At 48.5% G+C, this 20,446-nt stretch overlaps 1 protein-coding gene across 1 annotated transcript; it reads left to right on the forward strand.

Moving 5' to 3' along the window:
• The first annotated feature begins 1,982 nt into the window (after nt 1-1,982).
• GBX1 (gastrulation brain homeobox 1) lies at nt 1,983-19,873 on the forward strand. The gene is made up of 2 exons (XM_081799848.1): nt 1,983-2,514; nt 18,490-19,873. The coding sequence occupies exons 1-2, from the start codon at nt 1,983-1,985 to the stop codon at nt 19,041-19,043; spliced, it is 1,086 nt and encodes a 361-aa protein (XP_081655974.1). The 3' UTR covers nt 19,044-19,873.
• Nucleotides 19,874-20,446: the final 573 nt, after the last annotated feature.

The following is a 20,446-nucleotide window of genomic DNA, read 5'->3' on the forward strand; positions in this document are numbered from 1 at the left end:
TTTTCCCTGATGAATTGTCAATCAAGCATAACCAAAGAAAGGTCCCTTCTAGGGTCCCACCCTTTTCTGTCCCACCCTAGTGACAGTATCTTTCAGGGTGCTGTTTTGTCATACGTCTGACATTAGTGGTATTCACTAGGCCACCACAACACTCCTGATTTGAACAAATGTCACTGAGATCCAGAGTTCCCTCCTGCCTGCTCTGCCTTGGCTCAGAAACCCCGAGACTCTTGGGCATAGGTTTCCCTCCTCACCTGAGGTTTCCCTCCTCACCTGAGCCAAGTAACTTCCCCTATCTAGACTGCATCTTCCTAAACTGGCCTGGCTTTGCTATTACTTTTAATTGGCTTGGCTCTCCCTGGCCCACCTGAGTAACAGTTTCCCGGTGACCAGGTGACCTTCATTTTAGCTAGCTAGGCTTGCTCTGGATCCTGAAATTCGCGTCACTCTCCTGTCGACTTGCCTGTCTTAAGTCTTTTTTGCTGGCTGACCTATCGAGCAAAAGTGCCCATGACTTTTGCCTCTAGACTGACAACTATACCGCTGGGAATAGGGGGTGGGGGTGGTAAAAGACGCTACCATTTCTGTGTTTGAGGATGGGGGAGGTGAACGGAGTCATCTGCAATTAGCGAATAATTAGCACTGCTGACCCTCGGGGCTCATCAGCGCTCCTGGGGCCAGCCCCCAGCAATCAGCTAGGGCAGGTCGAGAGTGTCAGGCCCAGGAATGAATAGGGCTCATCAGCGGTGCTGGAGCCGGGGAGCCAATCAGGGAAATTAATAGCAGAAGAGAGGGAGAGAGAGGGAGGGAGAGCGAGATAGACAAGAGATACAGGATATAGGTGAGAAATGAGGGGGAAAAATAGAATAAGACAACTGGGATAGGGAACGAGAAATAGGAATAATCAGATAGGAGTAGGAAGGACGGCAGGAAAGGGAAGAGTGGAGGAAGGAAAAGCATGTAAGGGATGGGAGAAAGACGGAGGGGAAAGGTGAGAGGAATGGTACGTACTTGGCAGAGTGTGGGCGCTCGAGGAAATTACCCACAGAGGCCACAGCGAGGAACTGAGGCAGTCCGCGTCGGAGGCGGGGACGAGGAAGAAGGGGAAGAGCCAATGTCAAGAGAAAAGAGACCCGGGGAGAGGGGAATGGAGTCGGGGGAAAAAACTACCAAGGGGAAAAGGCCCCCCCACCCGCACCCCCACCCCGTCCACGGGCCCTGAGCTGCGGCGCCCGGCGGCAGAGCGCGCCCCCTGCCGTTCCCGCCTCGCCGCCCGAGGAGGCGCCGAGGTCCCGTCCAGCCCGCGTGGCCACGGCTTGCTCTTGGGGCGGCCGGGGAAGGGGCGTCGGGGGCGGGGAGGCACGCCGGGGACCGGCCCAGGGTCCGACGGAGGGCGGCGGCCCGGGGCCTGGGGCGTTGTGGTCCGGCCCCTCCCGGGGCGCTCTCCTTGCCTGGCGTCCCGCGCCACGTCCACGCCCGGGCAGGGTGGGCTGAGTGGGGGCGGGTTGGGTGGAGGGAGGGGCACCGGCCCAGCAGCTGCCGCCGCCTTCTCGTCGGCCGCAAACTTTCACAAAGCGGCGTGTCCGGCCTCATCAATCTCCATTAATAATAGTTGGTTGGGCCGCGGGGAGCGGGCGGGGGTCCCGGGCCGGCCGGCCGGGCCGCTGGGAACGGGCTCTGCGGAGGGAGCGGAGCCGGGCGCGGCAGCGGCGGGCGGAGGGAGGAAGTGAAGCGTAATTTGAGGAAGATGGATGAGTCCGGAGGGCGACACCCCCAGCCCGCCCGCTCGCCCGCCCCCTCCCTCCTTATGAGAGAGAGGGAGCGCGGCGCCGGAGCCACACTGCGCCGAGCCCGCGCCCCGCCGCCACCTCGGCCGGGAGCCTGGGAGCGAGCCCTGCGTGTCCGCGCGGGGCGCCCGAGCCGCGGGGCGCCCGGCGGCGCCCGGAGGGGAGCGCCCCGGGGCGGCCGGAGCTCCGGGCACGATGCAGAGAGCTGGAGGCGGGGGTGCCCCCGGGGGCAGCGGCGGGGGCAGTGGTGGGGGCCCGGGCACTGCCTTCTCCATCGACTCCCTGATCGGGCCGCCGCCGCCTCGCTCGGGCCACTTGCTCTACACCGGCTACCCCATGTTCATGCCCTACCGGCCGCTAGTGCTGCCGCAGGCGCTCGCCCCTGCGCCGCTGCCGGCTGGCCTCCCGCCTCTCGCCCCACTAGCCTCCTTTGCCGGCCGCCTTACCAACACCTTCTGCGCGGGCCTGGGCCAGGCCGTGCCCTCGATGGTGGCGCTGACCACCGCGCTGCCCAGCTTCGCGGAGCCGCCCGACGCCTTCTACGGGCCCCAGGAGCTCGCCGCTGCGGCCGCCGCCGCCGCCGCCGCCCGGAACAACCCCGAGCCGGGCGGCCGACGCCCGGAGGGCGGGCTGGAAGCCGACGAGCTGCTGCCCGCCCGGGACAAAGTGGCAGAGCCCCCACCGCCCCCGCCTCCGCACTTCTCAGCGACTTTCCCAAGTCTGCCGGGTAAGTGCTGGGCCGACCAGGGCGCCGGGCGGGAGGCTCGTTCACTTGGAAATCCCAGACAGCAGCCTGCTCAGAATCTCGGCACCTGCCTGGAGCCCTGGAATCCCAGACCCCCAGATGTCGGGTTCTGCAGAACCACCTCCAATTCTGTTCCAAACACGGCACCTCTGGATTCCCAGAACCGCTGCCCCGCTCTGTCTTCCGGAGTGCCTGAAGCCTCACCCAGGACTTCCCAGTACTCCCTTCCAAATTAGTACCTTTCCTTCCCACGTTCTAGTCCTCAAGCCTCTGCTCGCACTTCTCTTTTTAAGAATCCCTTCATTTTTCTCCTCTGCGGAGAATAGAGAAGCTGCAACTGTGGGATTCCTGGGGACACTAGCAAGACCTTAGGGTGAGGGTACATTGGGGGCAGCTGTCAATTCAGTAAGGGGAGGGCAGTTCTGGCTTCTGAGAAGATTGTATTGACCCCAAATAGGCTCTGTGAATGCAGGGGCAAAGGGAGGGTCCAAGCAATGGTGACCACGTTGGTGACCTGTCTTTGCCTTAGTAGTAGAGGTCACTTCTGAATTGGCACATTTAGAGATCAGCCCTGAAGAACTGAGTAGGGGGCCTAAGGGAACATTAGCTAGCAGGGGGCCTAGCACCTGCTGGACCAGGACTGACCCGGGGAGGTCAAGATGGAGGCTAAAGCTGGGCTGGGTTGGGCGTGGCACAAAGCCTGGAGTCGAGAATATAGCTAAGATTCTGGAACCAGTGAGATTCAGCCAAGAGGTAATTCAGGAACCCTGGCTCCTCCATGGGAAGGTGCCCTCTCAATAGAGGCAGGGTGTATCAAACTGAACCCTGTGTAGAATCAAGCTACCCGGAGCCCTCCTGACCTCCCTAATTGATCCTCAAGCCCTAGATGCCAGAAAAGCTTTCCCCTATCCAGGGGCAGATCCAGGTGTGATGAGATCCAGAGCTTATACAATTTAGTGGACTCTGTTTAAGGAAAACAGGCTGCATGCAAGCGTGGGGTTCCTGAAGCTTAAACTTCTTTAGCGCCAGGATGAATCCACCTCTGCTTAACCATTTGTCACATCAGCTTAGCAGGTAAAAGTGACCCCAGGAGGCCTGGGGGCTGACTCTAGCAGAGGCAAGGAGGAGACCCAAGAGTCCTTTTGTCCTTTGCCAGGAGAAGACAGTTCCTGGTGATAGGTTTCTGGGCCCTTCCTTGAAATTATCCGAAGGTCTAACCACTCTTCCAGACCCCAAGTGCTGCTACAGAGCCTGTCTTCCTCTCCTTTTCCCCTTTAGCCCTGGGCATTTTGGCTTTGCGGGTTCAGCTGTTGTTTTGGACCTGGTTGGGCCAGGGGGATCCAGTGGCTGAAGTCTGAGCTGCATCTCCCAAGGAGGATCAAAAGGAAATGATAGAGCAGCAACTGGAAGGTGGGAGGAAATGTCCACAAGATAAAAGGGCCTGGAGGGGAGGGGGAAAGCAGCTGGCAGGATGATCGGAAGAAGAACGGATCAGTAGGATTTTTGCAATAATAGTCTTAAGGCAGAAAAGAGCAAGGCAGACCATCAGAGGGATGGCTTTGGGGGCCATAGGAGCTGGAGGAACAAGCAGACACCTGAGGAAGAGATGAGCTGAGGGGGAACAGAAAGGGAGACATCCTGGGGAAGGAGAATCTGGGGAGGAAGATGCCTAAACCATGGGAGAACGTGTCCTACTCTTTCAGCTTCCCCGCAGTTGTTTATTTTGACATTTGTAGAATGAAGGCTCTTTTCTGAAGCAGATAGAATATTGGCTGTAACACCAGGCAGTGAGAGAGAGAGAGAGAGAGGGAGGGAGGAGTAAGCAGAGGAAAAGAACAGAAGAGAAATACTGAGGAAAGAAAAATAGAGGAAAGGACCAACAAATGCACTCTATCCCCAGATTATCCAGAGAGAGAATATGAGAGAGAAGAGGTCTGTCTATTGGAAGATAGAGGTACAAGGGATTTCTAGCCTGAGCGAGATGAAGAGGGAACAGCATCTCTGGACCAGAAGTGTGTGTGTGAGAGAGTTCTGTTTTGAGAGGCTTGGGACAGAGCTAAATAAATGTCCTGGTAGGAAACAGGGAAGTGTCTACTCTAGGATTAAATTTTTAAAAAGGTTTTTCAATACTGGGAGTGATAGTAAACTGGAATTTGTATAGAGAGAATGATGAAGGAAAGATCATCATCTAAGGAAAATATTGGAAGCAATCAAAAGACACTTGTTCTTGGAGTAAAGACAAGAATGATGGGAAGGAGCCCTTATGGAGGAAGAATTCTGAGAGGTGGTAGAGTGAAGGTAATCACTCATATTGGGAAGAGGTACACATAAAGGGTTTATAGTGGGGCTTAAGGGGCAGGGCAGGAAGGAGAGATTTCAGAAGAAACCTTCAAAGAGGATAGTGACTGGAAGATCTTTATCTGTGACCCCCACTTATCACTCTCAGTACAGACCCTCCTGACTCTTCCTCACTACACCACTCACGTCCACCTGCCCAGTCTTCATTTTTTTTTTCCTGAAGTAGTTGAGAAAAGAAAAGGAAATTCCAGAAACGTTGGACATAAAATTGGTTTGGGGAGTGATGACACATGGCCCATGCTGAAAATGGTGGGAAAACGAATACTCTATTTTGGGAATTGTATTAGAGTATTTAGCATGAAATGAGAGTTTTTGCTTGAATGATGGGATTGAAACCTCAACATTAGAAGAGTTTGGAGAAAGAATGCTATCTTTGAAATGACAGAGGAGGAATTGCTGTTCTAGTGTGAATGACTGACATTGGTCTGAAATTATTAATTTACATTTGTTTAGTGTTTTACAGTTACTAGTCCTATTAAATGAAATTATAGTGAAGATAGGCCAATCTGGAGAATGGTGAATGAAGTTCTTTTTGTTGGGAATTACTATTTTTTTCTGAAATTTTGCTTCGAGTTAAGAGAGACACCACCTTACTACGACTGATGATAAAGAAAACAACTTTATTATGATTCAGTTGCGGGGGCAGAAGCTATATTAACAGGCAAAAAGAAATACCATGTACAGAAATAATGGGTAGAAAAGATACGGAGAATGGTAGATTGGAAATAATTCTGGGTTTAGAAAGTGGGGAACAGTGAGGATAATTGGGGAAGGTGTCTTAGTAGAAGTGATAAAAGAGGAGAGAATTTTGAATTCATAGAGAAGATTTAAAAGTATGAATCAATAGAAGAGCCCAGAGTGGTGCTGTCTAGCAAGCACCACTTGTAATTAAAACATTATTAGCCATCTTAAAAAGGTAGAAATAAACAGGTGAAATTAATTTTAATACATTTTATTTAACCCAATATGTCCAACACTATTTTATCATTACTCAATATAAAAAAATTTAATGAGATATTTTATATCCTTCTTCCATATTATCTTTGAAATCCAGTGTATATTTTATACTTTCAGCACATCTCAGTTCAGTTTAGCCACGTTTCAAATGGTCAGTAGCCTCATGTGGGCAGTGGTGTTGTATTCATTAACATAAGAGATCCAGAGAGTCGTAAGAACGGAGTCATGTGGAAGTGATGGGGAAAAGGAGCTTTGAATTGGGGTGATGGCAAAGTCTTCGATGTATTAGGAATAATGGAGAAAAGACAGTAGTAAACTCTAAATGACAGAAGGAAAAGAGAATTCTGCCTTGAGTGAGTTGGGCAGTGATGGTCCTGTTGTATGTGAAGGTGCATGTGAGCTCTGCCTGAGAGTAATCACAGCTAACCTGGAGATGTGCAGATACACATTTCAGCAACGATGGGTAAAGGTGATCCTGGGTGCTGGGGGGAATGGTGGAAAGAGCTGTCCATTTGGGGAAATGCAGAAGAAAACTTTAAATTGGGGGTGTTTAGAGCAATGATTCAGGGAGAAAGGAGTTGGATTGCTTGAAAACGAAGACTTAAGAAGTGAAGGATGGTAGATAATCCATACATAATTGTTGGATGGATGATAAAAATACAGGGAGAGATTGACATGAAAGATAATGCCAGTAGTGAGCATGGTGAAAGAATATTTGAAAAGAAAACATTGAGATGATACAGGAAAGAGAATGTGATGGAACGAACCCAGGAGATGGCGGTATAGTGAACATTATTTTAAACTAAAAAAATTTGCTAACTTTTAAAAATGACTTTATTTTAGATAGAGAGCGAGCAGGGGGAGGGGCAGAGGGAGAGGGAGAGAATCTCAAGCAGACCCCCACTGAGCACAGAGCCTGACATGGGGCTCAATCCCAGGACCCTGAGATCATGATCTGAGCCGAAACCAAGAGTCGGACACTTAACCGAGTCACACAGGCGCCCCCAAATTTGCTAATTTCTGAACAGAGGTTGGCAGTAATGATGGAAATCATGCAAGGAAACTAGGGAAACTTCCTAGGAGCATGATGTTTGAGGGCTGATTGCTGTAAGCTAAGCACCTGATTATAACAGGAGAACATTTTAGATGACCATCGATTAATTTTTGAATAGGTATGCATTATGACTGTCCAGATGTATTTACTGATGAGAGAAAAACAGGAAATAATAATGTGACACGGAATCAGAGACTTCTGTTGTTAGAAAAAGGAGGGAAATTTTTCTTGGAAATGATGGAGACCCATGCTTTCCTAGAAATTTTGAGGAAGAGCACACGGTGAGAGTGTTTGCTCCCCTGGCATTTATAGAAAGGCACATGTTGCATTAACTTAATGGGATTGAAGGAACATGTATCGAGGAGTCGTGACACTTGTGCTCAGGGGTCAGCCCTGTCACTTAGCTGCACAACCTTGGCAAATTGCTTCCTTCAATTCGGGGAACGTTTATTGTGTGTCTGTTATGGACTTAGTATATTCCGGACACTACGGGAGATTCAAAGCCTCACAACCTCTCTTGGCTTCAGTTTCCTCATCTGTAATGTAAAGGTTTTGATTCAGATTATTTTTAATGTTTCGGTCAATTCCATAAAATAAAAGCTTGTTTTTCTAGCTTTGATGTTTAAAGTAGGGTTCTAACATGGATTTCATGGACCTCTTATAAAAGGATCTGTTTATTATGGGTGGGGAAAAATTACATCTTTATTTTTGCTAACTTCTAACTAAAATTTGGCATTTTCTTCAGTTATGAGTGTAGGCCAGAAACCATAGTAGTTTCAGCAGTAACTGAGATTTGTGTCACCAACAGAAATTACAGATATTTCCTTATAAATTTATAGCCTTGGAGGCATCTTGTTTAATCAATTAATAAACGTACATGATTATAACACATTCATTTTTAAATATCTGAAAACTGCATTTTTGTATAGTTGGCTTCTAATGTAATCCTATGTGTTTTATATTATATACCTAAACGCATTATTCTGAGAAGGGGTTCATGGGTTGTATCAGACTGCCAAGGAGCTCATGGCATAAAAAGAGTTAAGAACCCCTAGTGGAGAGACAGAGATCCCAGAAGTGGCAAGAGAAAAATTTTGTCTGGAGGATTGGAGTGGGATACTGAGGTGCCTTATACCACAGTGAAGGTAACACTTGGGAGGATTGAATAGAGAAGGGAGATCTCTGCAGTGGCATATGGAAATGTGGAGATAGAGATTTAGATGATTAGGAGGATAATTCTCATACTCAGAGTGATGGGCATAAATAGTCTATACTGGGAGTAATGGGAGCAAGGCAGTAATTGGAATAATGAGGGGGAAATATTTTATTCTTTTTTATTTTTTAAAAATTTTTTAAAGATTTTTTTATTTATTCGACAGGAGAGAGAGAGCACAAGCAGGGGTAGCAGCAGGCAGAGGGAAAGGGAGACGCAGTCTCCCCGCTGAGCAGGGAGCCCGATGTGGGACTCGAACCCAGGACCCTGGGATCATGACCTGAGCTGAAGGCAGACGCTTAACCATCTGAGCCACCCAGGCGCCCCGAGGGGGAAATATTTTAATTGGAGAGGAGGGACATGGTATGATGAACAAAGTGCTTTGCAATGAGAATAATATTACGATGGGAGGCTATAGGCAGGAATTTTGCCTCCGAAGTAATTGGGAAAGAAGGATCTTTGCCTCGAAGCTGGGAATGAGGAAATAGAAATGACAGCATTATGGAGCGATGTACAAAAAGAGGGAAACTTAAGTCGGAATGATGACAGGGAAAGAGTTTGGTGGGAGAGAATTTTTATCTAGAGGGAACAGGAGAAAGTGCCCCGTGCTGGGGTAGGAGAGAAGCAGCCCTGGTTCCGAACCGGTGGGAAGGACGGAGCTTTCGACGCAGGCGGTAGCGCCCATGGTTGTACAGATGATGATGGTGAGCAGAGAGGGCTGGGTTGGGGGCGGTGAAGAGGAGGTTGGGGTTTTTCACTGGAAATATGGGAGAAAATTGTCAGCTTAGAGTAATGTGGAAGAAACACTGGTGTGCTAATTGGGAGAAAGAATTTGGGGAGGAGAGATGCTTGAATTTGGTGTGCTAGAACAGCTGAATTAAGTTGTAGTAGGAAGTGGTTGTGAAGCAGCGTCTTCATTCCCTTCCCACCATGGAAGGGTAAGGAATGACCTTCAAGTGATGAACTGAGAAATCTGTATTAGAAGCCAGGGGGCTGCAGGGACTCCCAGAGACTAGGGTGTGAAAATTGAGGATGGGAGAAACAGAAAGAACTGTTTCTGAACTGGGGGTAATGGGAGATGGATTTCTTGACCGAATTGTGGAGGAAATGATATTTCAAGGGAAGTCAGTATTGGGAGCAACAGGAAGAGAAGGGAGGAAGACAAAATCCTCCTGGGAGTGAAGGTAAGAAGTGCTTTGGGCTGCAGTGGGTGACAGCCATTCTCCATGGTTCTGTGCAGCTACTGGAAGTATGGGACCGAATGATCCTGGCCTCTCTGTAGCTTAACTTCCTCATCAGTACAATTAAGGGTTTGACTTAGATGATCTCCAAGGTCACTTCCAGCTCCACAACTCTGTTTTATCTGTAAGGAGACCTTTATTAATGAATTGTTTCCCTTAAAAAAAACAAAACAAAACAAAAAAAACACCCCAGCAAAGGGATTGGGGGAAATTCTCTACTTCCCGGTGCTGAGTTGTGCCCAAGAGGAGGCCGCTGTGTATCTTGAGGTGGAGTCAGGCCTGGGCTTTAGGATAGAAAAGGCTCTGTCATCTGGGATTGGGGAGGGGTGACTGGCTATGGCTGTGGACGTATATAATGAGAGAGAAACATTTCATGAAGGTAGGTGATCTTATCAAGGCCAAAAAGATTAGGGACCAGTTGTGCCCGACTTTACCTGGTGGGGAAGGAAGCAGTGCCCATTGCGGGGGGGGAGAAAAAGAAAAGTTGTGGAATCAGTTGCTGGCCTTCTCTATTATTTCTTCATCTGGTACAGTGTGTGTGATAGGCGAACGGGGAAGTCAGTGTTCACAAAAGAGATAGGGTGCCGCACAGAGGAATGAACGTGGGCTTTGGATACAGATCTTAATGCTACCCCGTTTTTTTTGTGAGAGAAATATCAACAGCAAAATACTAACCTCTGCAGTCACAGCTTCCTCACCAGCAGGATAGGGCAACAATACTTACCTCACAGAGTTAAGGATTAAATGAGAAGATATTTGTCCAGTATCCTAAAGTAATTGGTGTGCAAGAAACTACTGGTATTGTCCTTGTACTGGAAATGGATGGGGAGCATATCTGGGAATTAAGTTGGGGAAGACTTCTTTATTAAGAACTGGCTAGGATAAGTGACACTCTGTACTGATAAGGAGATATACATCTGGGAGTAATGATAGAAATAGCACTATATTCTGAGAGGTGTTTCTGCGGGGAATGCCAGAAGAGAACCAATGTATGCATCTCATAAGGGTAGATTTCACATTTTTTCTTTGGCTCTTTCTGCCTCCTTTGGTTTCCCTGTCTCGAATTTGGACATTCTCTGTGGATCCCAAGACTACCCAAAAGCCCTTCTTCTGTGTCCCATTGGGGCCTGTTCTTCTTTTCTTTACATTGTATATATATTAAAAAAAAAAAAAAAAAAACACCTCTCCTTTCTTCACCACAATTCCTATTCTCTCATACATCGGATCTCAGCTTGATGTTGGGAGGAAAGCTATTGGATTAAAATAATTCATACTTAGATGGATTAAGGAGACTTTTAAAAAGATTTATTTATTAGAGAGAGGGATGTGGGGCAGAGGGAGAAGGAAAAGGAGAGAACCAGACTCCCCACTGAGTGTGGAGCCCTATGTGGGGCTGGATCTTATGACCCCGAGATCATAAGCTCAGCTAAAATCAAGAGTCAGATGCTTAACCGACTGAGCCACCCAGGCACCCCAAGGAGATTTTTGTAGAAGTCCAAGTGAATTTCAAGCTGGTGGAATATTAGATGGTATTATTATGAATAATTTCAGGTAACGTGGAAACATTAGTTGGGATGGGAGAGCTGTGGGAGTGAGGTAGAGAGGCTTACTTTCCCTGGAGTCCTGTGATCATTGTCACTTCCAGTTACAGCATGGGATGTAGAACTCTTTGGTTTGCAAGTGACAGTAGCTTAACTCCAATTTAAGCTAAAATGGGCATTTATTGATTCACATGACTCTTAAGTACAGGAGTTGAGTGGATCCAGAAATGCAAACGGTATTGCTAGATCTTTCTTTCCTTTCAGCCCTGCTCCTCTCTCTTTCTTTGCCTCGTTCTCTCCTTAAGAGAAGTAAGAAAGGGCACATGCATCAGCAGCTCTAATTTTTTATAATCCCAGGTTGAGACCCCAGTAGATTCTAGCATATACAAAATTCCAGGGTGACTGATTAACTAGCTTGAGTCCAGTCTCCAGGGGGATGGAGAGATGGGATGTTAGGATTGGTCAGATCCAGGTCACGTGCCTACGTTGTCACAAAGGTGCGGAAATGTGATTGACAGTCCCACTATACTGGGTAGTTGATGAGAGGCAGTGCCCAAAGGGAGGGGGTGTTGTTAGTGAACAAAAGGAGGAAGGGATGCTGAGCAGACAAAAACAAACCCCAAGCAGATGTCTACCTCAACCAGAAAGAAAGGCAAGGATGTATCTTAACTCCCTTTCAGTATCAGGGAGGAAAGCCTTCTCTCTGGCTAGAGAAGTAGCCCTAGGAGTGATGAAAGAGACACCAAGAGAGGAGCTCTGAAGAGAGCTCTGTAATGAGGAAGGTGGAGAGAGATGAGGATGGTAGAAAAATGTCTGTTCCTCAGTGAGGGTAATTCCTGTATAAGAAGGAGCTGTGCTTGAGGGATGGGTGACACACTTGTAAAGTAGAAGCTAGAAGAAAAATGGATATTAAACCAAAACTGTTTCCATAATTTGGCAATGTTATTTTTAAAACAAGAAAATACATTTCTAAATAAAAGGAATGCTGACTGGTAAGATTACATCATACAAACCAATAATGACAGAAAAAAAAATAGATCTGATAGGAATTTTGTCTTGGGGAAATGATGGGACAAATAGCCTATTTGAGGACAAAGGTGAAATTTTGGTAAGTGGCAATTTTAAGAGCCTTCTCTGAGCGTGGTAAGGGGAGATATTAATGATCAGGCTAGGGCTCTGGAGTGATAAGTGAAAGGGATGAGGTCTGGACTGAAACTGGGTTTGGTAGCAAGGTTAGTTATCTGATGAGGCATCTGGGCATTTACTTGGAGTGGGGGGGGGGGAAGGATAGAAGGAGCGTTGGTTGGAAATTTCGGAGACCAAGGTTCTAGACATTAATCTATCTCTAGCTGTGTGACTTGACTTAGGAGAATCACTCAATCTTTCGGAAACTCAGTTTTTTCACCTGAGATAAGGTTACCAAACTTCCATTAGTACTACTAATAGGTCTACTCTATTTCAGTGAGTTGCTTCGAGGTAAATAGTAAGTGTGAAAATGTTTTGGAACGTTGAAGGTAGCAAGGGTGCCCTTGACGATGGCACTGCTACGTCATGAGGGGGAGCTCTGAGTGGGGGGCAAATTGCCCTGAACCTGTCATCGAAGGTTGGAGGGGTGTAGAGAAAATTCCCATGTCAGTTTGGAGTAAGAAATGCTGAAGGGTCATAGGAAGAGTGGAGAGAGAGAAAGTGAAAATGAACGTTCCTTATTGCACCTGAAGTTACAGGGAGGAGGAGTAGCATGAAATTAGTGGGGGCGAGTGAAACACAAATTGAAAGTGAGCTAATTGCTGTAAATGATGGGAGAAAAAGTACTGTTTCCAGAAAGAACGGAGAAATATTTCTGTCCTGGGCATGATGATGAAGATTTAGAAATGAGAGTGGTGGTAAACATACCTCTTTTTTGAGGGATGACCTGGGTTTCTTTCCACCTTTTGACGTCCCCCAAATTGCTTCTGTATTCAGGAAGTTGAGTAGTTGGCCCAGGATGATCAGGAAGAGACTTACTGTCCTGACAGTAGTTTGGGGAATGTGAGGGTAGTCATTTTGGAAGTAGAGGGAAGAGAAGTCAGAACTGAGTGTAATGGGGGAGAGATTTCTCTTCAGCGGATAATAAAGGCTATTGATTTTAAAGGAGCTAAAACAGAAGAGGATGGGCGAGGGGCAGCACAGGGGCTCTGTGAGTTCCCATACCTGGGTGTCTAAAGTGGTTTTCTGCACCACAACCCAGGTCCATCATTCTTGGTGAGCACAGCTGTGGACTCCCCCTCTAGATGGTGGGCAAATCTGGTGCTGTTTATTTTTTCTCCTGGAGAATACCTACCATGGATTCTTTGGCCCTTGATTTCTTCCCCAGCCTGACCAGATCCATTCGAAACATGGGCTTTTCTAGATCTCTGGTGCTGCTTCCCTTCCTCTTGGAAACAAGGCCCCAGGCAAGTATGTCCCTGGGGCCTGAGTACCGCTCTCTGGAGGTGGGAAGAATGCCCCTCGCATGGACTTGACGAGTAATTGAGGTTCAAACCTTGTGATTTCTGGTTCTTAGGATAATCCACTACGAGAGTGCACAAAAGCTCTAGATGTTTCCTAATAACCAGTCTGCCCTACAGTCATCCCCCCTGGATAGATTCGACACTTTTTTCAGACTCTAGACTTACACGTAAGGAACAAGCTGAAAACTCAATATACTCTTATATTACCAATAATCTCATTTTCATACACAACAGAACCTTTCTATCTGTTTGGCCTATCTATATACATAGTCAAATTTTTTCCAATTTAAAAATTTTCCTTTTGCTAAATTTTTTTTTTTAAAGGTTTTATTTATTTGACAGAGACATAGCAAGAGAGGGAACACAAGCAGGGGGAGTGGGCGAGGGAGAAGCAGGCTTCCTGAGGAGCAGGGGGCCTGATGCAGGGCTCGATCTCAGGACCCTGGGACCATGACCTGAGCCAAAGGCAGACGCTTAACAACTGAGCCACCCAGGTGCCCCTGCTAAAATTATTCTTATCAGAATCATTTCCCATGTAAAATTTTTCAATGAAGCCTCATTTTATGGCTCAAGGTTTTTGTTTGTTTTGGTTTTGCTCATATCAACCAATTATAGCATCTGCAATTAGTTATGGACATTATATCTACCAAGTCTAATTATTCTAAATCAAATTTCACAATTAGAAATTTTATCAGAAAGATTTGCTTCTGTCAGTTTTTAGTCAACACATTTTTCTGTGTGCAATTTTTGTTTTGTTTGATTATATTTACTCTTAATATTCATTACAAATCAGATAAAAGAAAATAGCTTGCATTTATTTTTTAGCTAATCCATAAGAAAATAGTAAGCCATTTCAGGATCGCTATATTGTTAAGGATTGGGCTACTGTATGGCTCATCCGATTCTGCTGAATATGTTTCCTTCACTTTGGGTATTGATTGCATCTTAAAGTGCTCCATCTCGGTGGAGCAAAGAGCACGTGGCAGGGCAAAAATGTTTTGCTTTGCTCCAAATGCAGTCGTGTTTTGGGGGAAGAAAGGTAGGGGGTATGATTTTTTTTGTTGTTTTGTTTTTAAGCTTTTTGCTCTCTTTTTCCCTGATTTTTTTTTTTTCTAGTCCTTCTCTAAACTTTCCAGCCTCTTGAGTATCTCTGACGCATCATTTCATTCTCTTGCCACTGTGTCTGCCCCACTTGTCTCCCGCCCCAGTCCTTTTTCTGCTTGCTTTGGCCCTTCCTTTCCCACATCTCAGTGTCGCTCACTGCCCCAGACCCTCTCCTCTGAGGGTGTAGCTGTAGTTCCCCCTCCTGGTTGCTTTCATATTGCCCCACCCCCACCTCCTTCCAAGAGTTGCTTATCAGAGCCCTCAATGTCATGATTATAAAGGCGCAGAGAGAAACTCTTGCCCCTGCCGTTCAGCATCCCGCCGGGATCAAGTAACCAAAAGAGGTTGTGAACATGTGCCCCTTGTATGGCTTTAAAAGCAGCACTGAGGGGGGCGCCTGGGTGGCTCAGTCGTTAAGCGTCTGCCTTCAGCTCAGGTCGTGATCCCAGGGTCCTGGGATCGAGCCCCTCATCGGACTCCCTGCTCAGCGGAGAGCCTGCTTCTCCCTCTCCCACTCCCCCTGCTTGTGTTCCCTCTCTCACTGTGTCTCTCTCTGTCAAATAAATAAATAAAATCTTTAAAAAAAAAAAAAAACCAGCACTGAGGGAGGTCTGCCTATGTGGGCCTGATTTTATGGAATCTGTCTGAAGACAGGGATGGATGGTATGATCTCAGGAGGGCCCTGCCAGATCAAGGAACCTGGGAGCCTCATCTCAATCATCATCAGTTTAGATTTATTGGACACCCCCTGGGTGCTTGGAGCTGTGCTAAATGATTTCATCCTTCAAGCCCTGAAATCCAGTTTCTGCCTTTTAGTAGCTGCTTAGAATATTGTAATATTGGGCTGGGTTTTTACAAGCTTTTATTATTCTTTTTGTTACTATGTACTACAAACCAGGTTTTAAAAATTGACAGAGGATTTAGTAATGATGTGAAGGATTTTCCTTTATTTCTTTTAGCATAAGATTCTATAGATTCCCACGGCATATGGGTTTCTCTCCAGCTAATGTGAGATCAGAGGACATATTGAAAAGTGGGTAGAATAATACTCATGGAGAGAATGTCTTCTGGGCACTGGATGGGGTGGGGCTGTGGAGAATATTAGGAGAGGCTTGGGAAAGGAAGAACAGAGGTGGAGACAGAAGAGGGAGAGAGAGGGAGGAAGGGAGAGAGAAAGTGTTTGGGAATAGTTTTTTATTTAGTCAATAAGTATTTATTGAGTGCCTACTCTGTGCAGATAATTTTCTAGATGCTGAAGATACAGCAGTGAAAAAAATATATTAGAAATCCCTACCTTCATGAAGCTTATATTCTAATAGGAAAAGAGAGCCAATAAAATAAATGAATAAAGTTTGTGACATGTACTATAGCAACAAATAAAGCAGAAAAGGAAGGTAGGAGTACTGGGAGTTTTCATTCTGAAAAGATGATCGGGGAAAGTCTCTTTGGTAAAGTAAGGACCTGAAGGAGACAGGGAATGAGCGAGTGCAAAAATCTAGGTGGAGAGTATAGTATTCTGAACAGAAGAATCATCTGTTCTTGGGGAGGGGCAGGGGAGGGGAGGGGAGGGGAGGACAGGAGCAGGGAAACCAGTTTGGAGAACAGGTTGATGAACCAGGCGGGACGTGATGCTGCCTGGGACTGGTCGGATGCAGGGGACACGGGTGAGAAGGGCGGGCTCCAGGAGTGGGCACGGGTTGTGAGAGAGAGGAGTGAGGCTTGATTTGAACAACAAGGAGGATGGAATTACCACTAACCAAGCTGGGAAGGACGTGGGTACAGATAGCGAAGAGCTGGTTTGGGAGCGAGTTCAGGAGTTCTGTTTGGGACATGTTAAGTCTGAGTTCTGTGAAAATGGAAAATAGTGTGGGAAGGAGCCGTTAATGAAGGAGAGAACCAAGGATGTGACGCTTGTAGAAAACATGGATTTGGCTAGAATGAGGTCTGGGATGAAGCGTGGGACGTATGGCAAGGAGCAACTTCTGTAGATGGACCAAGGGACAGGCAGACGGATGGATGGATGTGAAGCTGGTGCTCGAGAAGCCTGGGAAGCTGCTAGAGGGAACAGAGAGTGCTTACTGAGGAAAAGCAATGAGTAGGAGTAACATAGGTAGGCTGGGTGAGCCTAAACGAGGGTGTGCCACACGGGTTTTGAAATTAGATGAAGAATGAAGCCCTAAAGGAAGAAAAGGCAGGGGCTGGGGATAAAAATACCCTTGAGGTGTGAAAGAAGCTGAGTGTGATGGAGGTGGGCGATCTGGACGTGGGCTGAGAAGTCTGGCCTCTAAGGAGGGTGTAAACATGGCTCTCCAGGACAGGGAAGGGGTGTAGCTTGATGGCGTCAGGGAAGGGAAAGGAGCTCTGGGGCTGGGGAAGGTTACCGGGCTGGTCCGGGAGACCCCAAGGTGCTCCTTCTGGAACACAGGCAGGTGGCGAGGGGTGCTGGAAGGTGTTCAAGCGCACAGCCTGCTCCTCTTATAAGGCATTTCACTGTTCCCTGATGTTCTTTTACTTCGGGTCATATTCTCAACCTCAGAGCTTATGAGTGTCCGTGGGGCGCGTGGTGGTTATAGACCGATGCACTCCCGCCCTTAGGAAATCCCAACCCCTTTACACTGTGAACTCGGTGGTAAAGAGCTGACTAGTTGGTGTCCAGGTTACCCATTTCCTCTTGTTCTCTTTCCTATTGGTTGGGTTTCTTCTGACTTTTTCACTGCTTATTGGCCCTTTGGGCAGAAAACAAGGCAGTTTTACAACTCAACTACTGAAAACACTTACGATCCATTATTTGAAGTTCTGACAAAACTGTCCATGGATAAGATTAAAACCGATGATTGAATTTAAGAGTATTAGAGTTACATATGGATTTAAAACACTTGATATGGCTGTAATTACAAATAATCAGTCATCTACCAAATGAGTCAAGATTTCTTCTTTTACCATTTTCCTCTCTACATTTTCCCTTGTTGCACTTCTATTTCTTTATCTTCTCCCATATTCCCTCCAGTTCTTCCCGCTGACATCAAGCTCAGGGTCCTCAGGATTCAGAACTTGAGCAGAAAGCAGCTGTTTGTGCTGTTCCGGCATCCTTGGTGGGGAGAGAGATGATGTCATTTTACAGTTAAGGAGGAGGGGAGGGACTGAAAGGGGCCTAGGAGAGCTGGGCGACTGGAAGAAGCTTTGGCCACAGAGAAGGCGGCCTGTAGCTGGGAGGGCTCCCCATTCTGGGCTGGCTGGGCTGGTCAGGGAGAATTGGAAGTAGGGGGAAGGACAAGTCCCAAAGCCCTTGGTAACATTTCTTGGGCCCAGATTTGGGGTGGGGGGGGGGTTGGTGAGGACGGGGAATTAGATGACCCTTCAGTTTCCATCTGGAAATGAGATTCGGAGATTCTGGATCTAGGGCAGAGGGGAAGAGGGGAGACAGAACAGAGCTCAACCCCGGGCCGGTGAGGATCCCTAGGAGAGTAACCGAGGCTGACAGTGTGATCTCCCCGTCTACCCCGCAGACGGGCTGCCTCCTGCCTGGAGCGACGGAAAGGCTCCTGAGCCAGTCTCACACTGCTTCACTCCGGGGCCTGGGCCGTCTGGATTTGGAAGGGTGGCGAATGAGTGGAAGGCCCTGGGCCTGGGTTTGGAGGAAGCTGGGAAGGTAGTGGGTAGAGAGAATGAGGAGGGGTGGTGGCGGTGGTGATTTGAGGGGTCCCGTCCTGGGAATGGCATTCCTTTGATGTACACTGATTGCCCTCCCCACCACTGGCTATAGTGAAATCTGTGCTGGTTAATACCTTTCTTTCCATCTCTTTGTCTTCCCTGAACCTCTTCCCCACCCCATGTCCTGGCTGTGCTGTCCTTGTCTCCCCTCCTCCCCACCCCCTCCCTTCCCTGGCTCTCCCTGCCGCCATTCTGTCCGTGCCTGGCCACGGTTCCACGTGCCGCCTCCAACCTGCCTATCTTTTCCCTGCCGGCTCCTTCCCCGTCCGTTGGTTTTCGCTCGCCACAGCCGAGGGGAAGGTGTACAGCTCAGATGAGGAGAAGCTGGAGGCACCAGCAGGAGACCCAGCAGGCAGCGAACAGGAGGAAGAGGGCTCAGGCGGTGACAGCGACGAGGATGGTTTCCTGGACAGTTCTGCAGGGGCCCCCGGGGCTCTCCTGGGACCTGAACCGAAGCTCAAGGGAGGCCTGGGGGCTGGAGCGGAGGAGGGGGCACCGGTGGCCGCGGGACCCACGGCTCCTGGGGGCAAGAGCCGACGGCGCCGCACAGCATTTACCAGCGAGCAGCTTTTGGAGTTGGAGAAGGAGTTTCACTGCAAGAAATACCTGAGCTTGACAGAGCGTTCCCAGATCGCCCACGCCCTCAAGCTCAGTGAGGTGCAGGTCAAGATCTGGTTTCAGAATCGGCGGGCCAAGTGGAAGCGCATCAAAGCTGGCAATGTGAGCAGCCGTTCTGGGGAGCCCGTGAGAAACCCCAAGATCGTCGTACCCATACCGGTACATGTCAACAGGTTTGCCGTACGGAGCCAGCACCAGCAAATGGAACAGGGAGCCCGGCCCTGAAGGGGCTCCCGAGGGTTCTGGAAGCAAAGGCTCTGTTCCGTGCCTGCTCCGAGACTCGGTCAGGGTGCTGCAGACCAGAGGGGCTACCACTGTGACCCTGGCCTGGGAGGGGGCTCAGGTGGCAACTAACTTAGTGCTGGGTGTGCTCTTCTGGCAAGCGGGACCTGGGCACCGGGCCCTGCGCCTATTCCAGAGACCCTCAGACTGGGGGCTTGGGTTCTCGATGCCGAGGAGCTGTGGGGATTGAGGTGGACTCCTGGGGAGGGGGTGGGTTCTAACATGCCTAGGGCCTGAGAGGTTCCCAGCTAATGCCCTGGAATTACTTCTCACAGGGGTGGGAAGAATCCAGGATGAAACCTAGTCAAGCTGATCACAGCTCCTTATTTATTTTCTGTAAAGTTTGTATATATGGAGCTATCTGCCTCTGTCTGTCTGAACCCGAGACTGGGAAAGTTCCGCGTTCCCTCCATCTTCAGCCAGAGTTCAGTTCCACCTTCCTGCCTTGTGGTGGGGGCTTTCCTGCCTATCTGTAGGACAAGGGCATACAAAGCAACAGAATGAAACTGTCACTGGCCTCCTTAGAACCCCTCGGCACGCACCATCTCCCCCCACCTAGACCACCTCCACTTCCCATCTGGGTGCTGCCCCCTGTCCACACCTCTAGACCCCATGTTCCTGGCACATTTCTTTTCTCTCTCCCCATTAAACAAGGCAAGCTTCTTCATCTCTGCTTTCTTCTCTTTGGGAGAGTTGGCAGACTTCAGAAGAGGAGATTCGCCCCCCTTTTGTATTACGAGGGGAAATGAAGTACCTGAGCCTAGGTTAGCTGAGGTATGTCCGGGCCCTAACTCGGTAGAGGTTACCAGTCCTGTTCATGACTAGGGCAGTTTGGGGGCTCACCCTTATCACCTGTGGGCTCAATCTTTTTCTGTGCAGAGGACACAGCAGCTGAGTCCATCGCTGCCCCCCTTTGGTATTCCAGATGGGAGGGCCTGGAGTAAGACTCATTTCCAGTTCTGTTCTTACTGCATTAATTGTGGGGTCTCGTATGGCTCACGCTGCTTGGGATACCAGATCCTCTTCATTTGTAAAGTGAGCTGGGTTGAGAGGGCCCACTGCAGAGTGGACGAGGCCGGAGCGAATGTGTGATGTTCTGGACGGTTGTGTACTGTGGGGGAAGCTACAGAGATAGGGACTGGGAGCTTCGGGTTTGGGGTTCTACGGGCAAATGAAGGAATGGCCTTAGTGGACAAAGTAAAGGTGAGGATCGGGGACTTGAGGGGCACTTGGGTATACCGGGAGGGGAAACGAGACAAACTCAAGTTATCTGCCGTTTCCCCCCTCACAGAAGGGCTTCTCTCCTGTGCCAGCTCTGCAGCTGGGCTGCACGGACACGGGAAAGA

Source organism: Leptonychotes weddellii, chromosome 12 (assembly GCF_054177405.1).
Source record: "Leptonychotes weddellii isolate Sample4059 chromosome 12, ASM5417740v2, whole genome shotgun sequence".
In the NCBI taxonomy this organism is placed as follows: domain Eukaryota; kingdom Metazoa; phylum Chordata; class Mammalia; order Carnivora; family Phocidae; genus Leptonychotes; species Leptonychotes weddellii.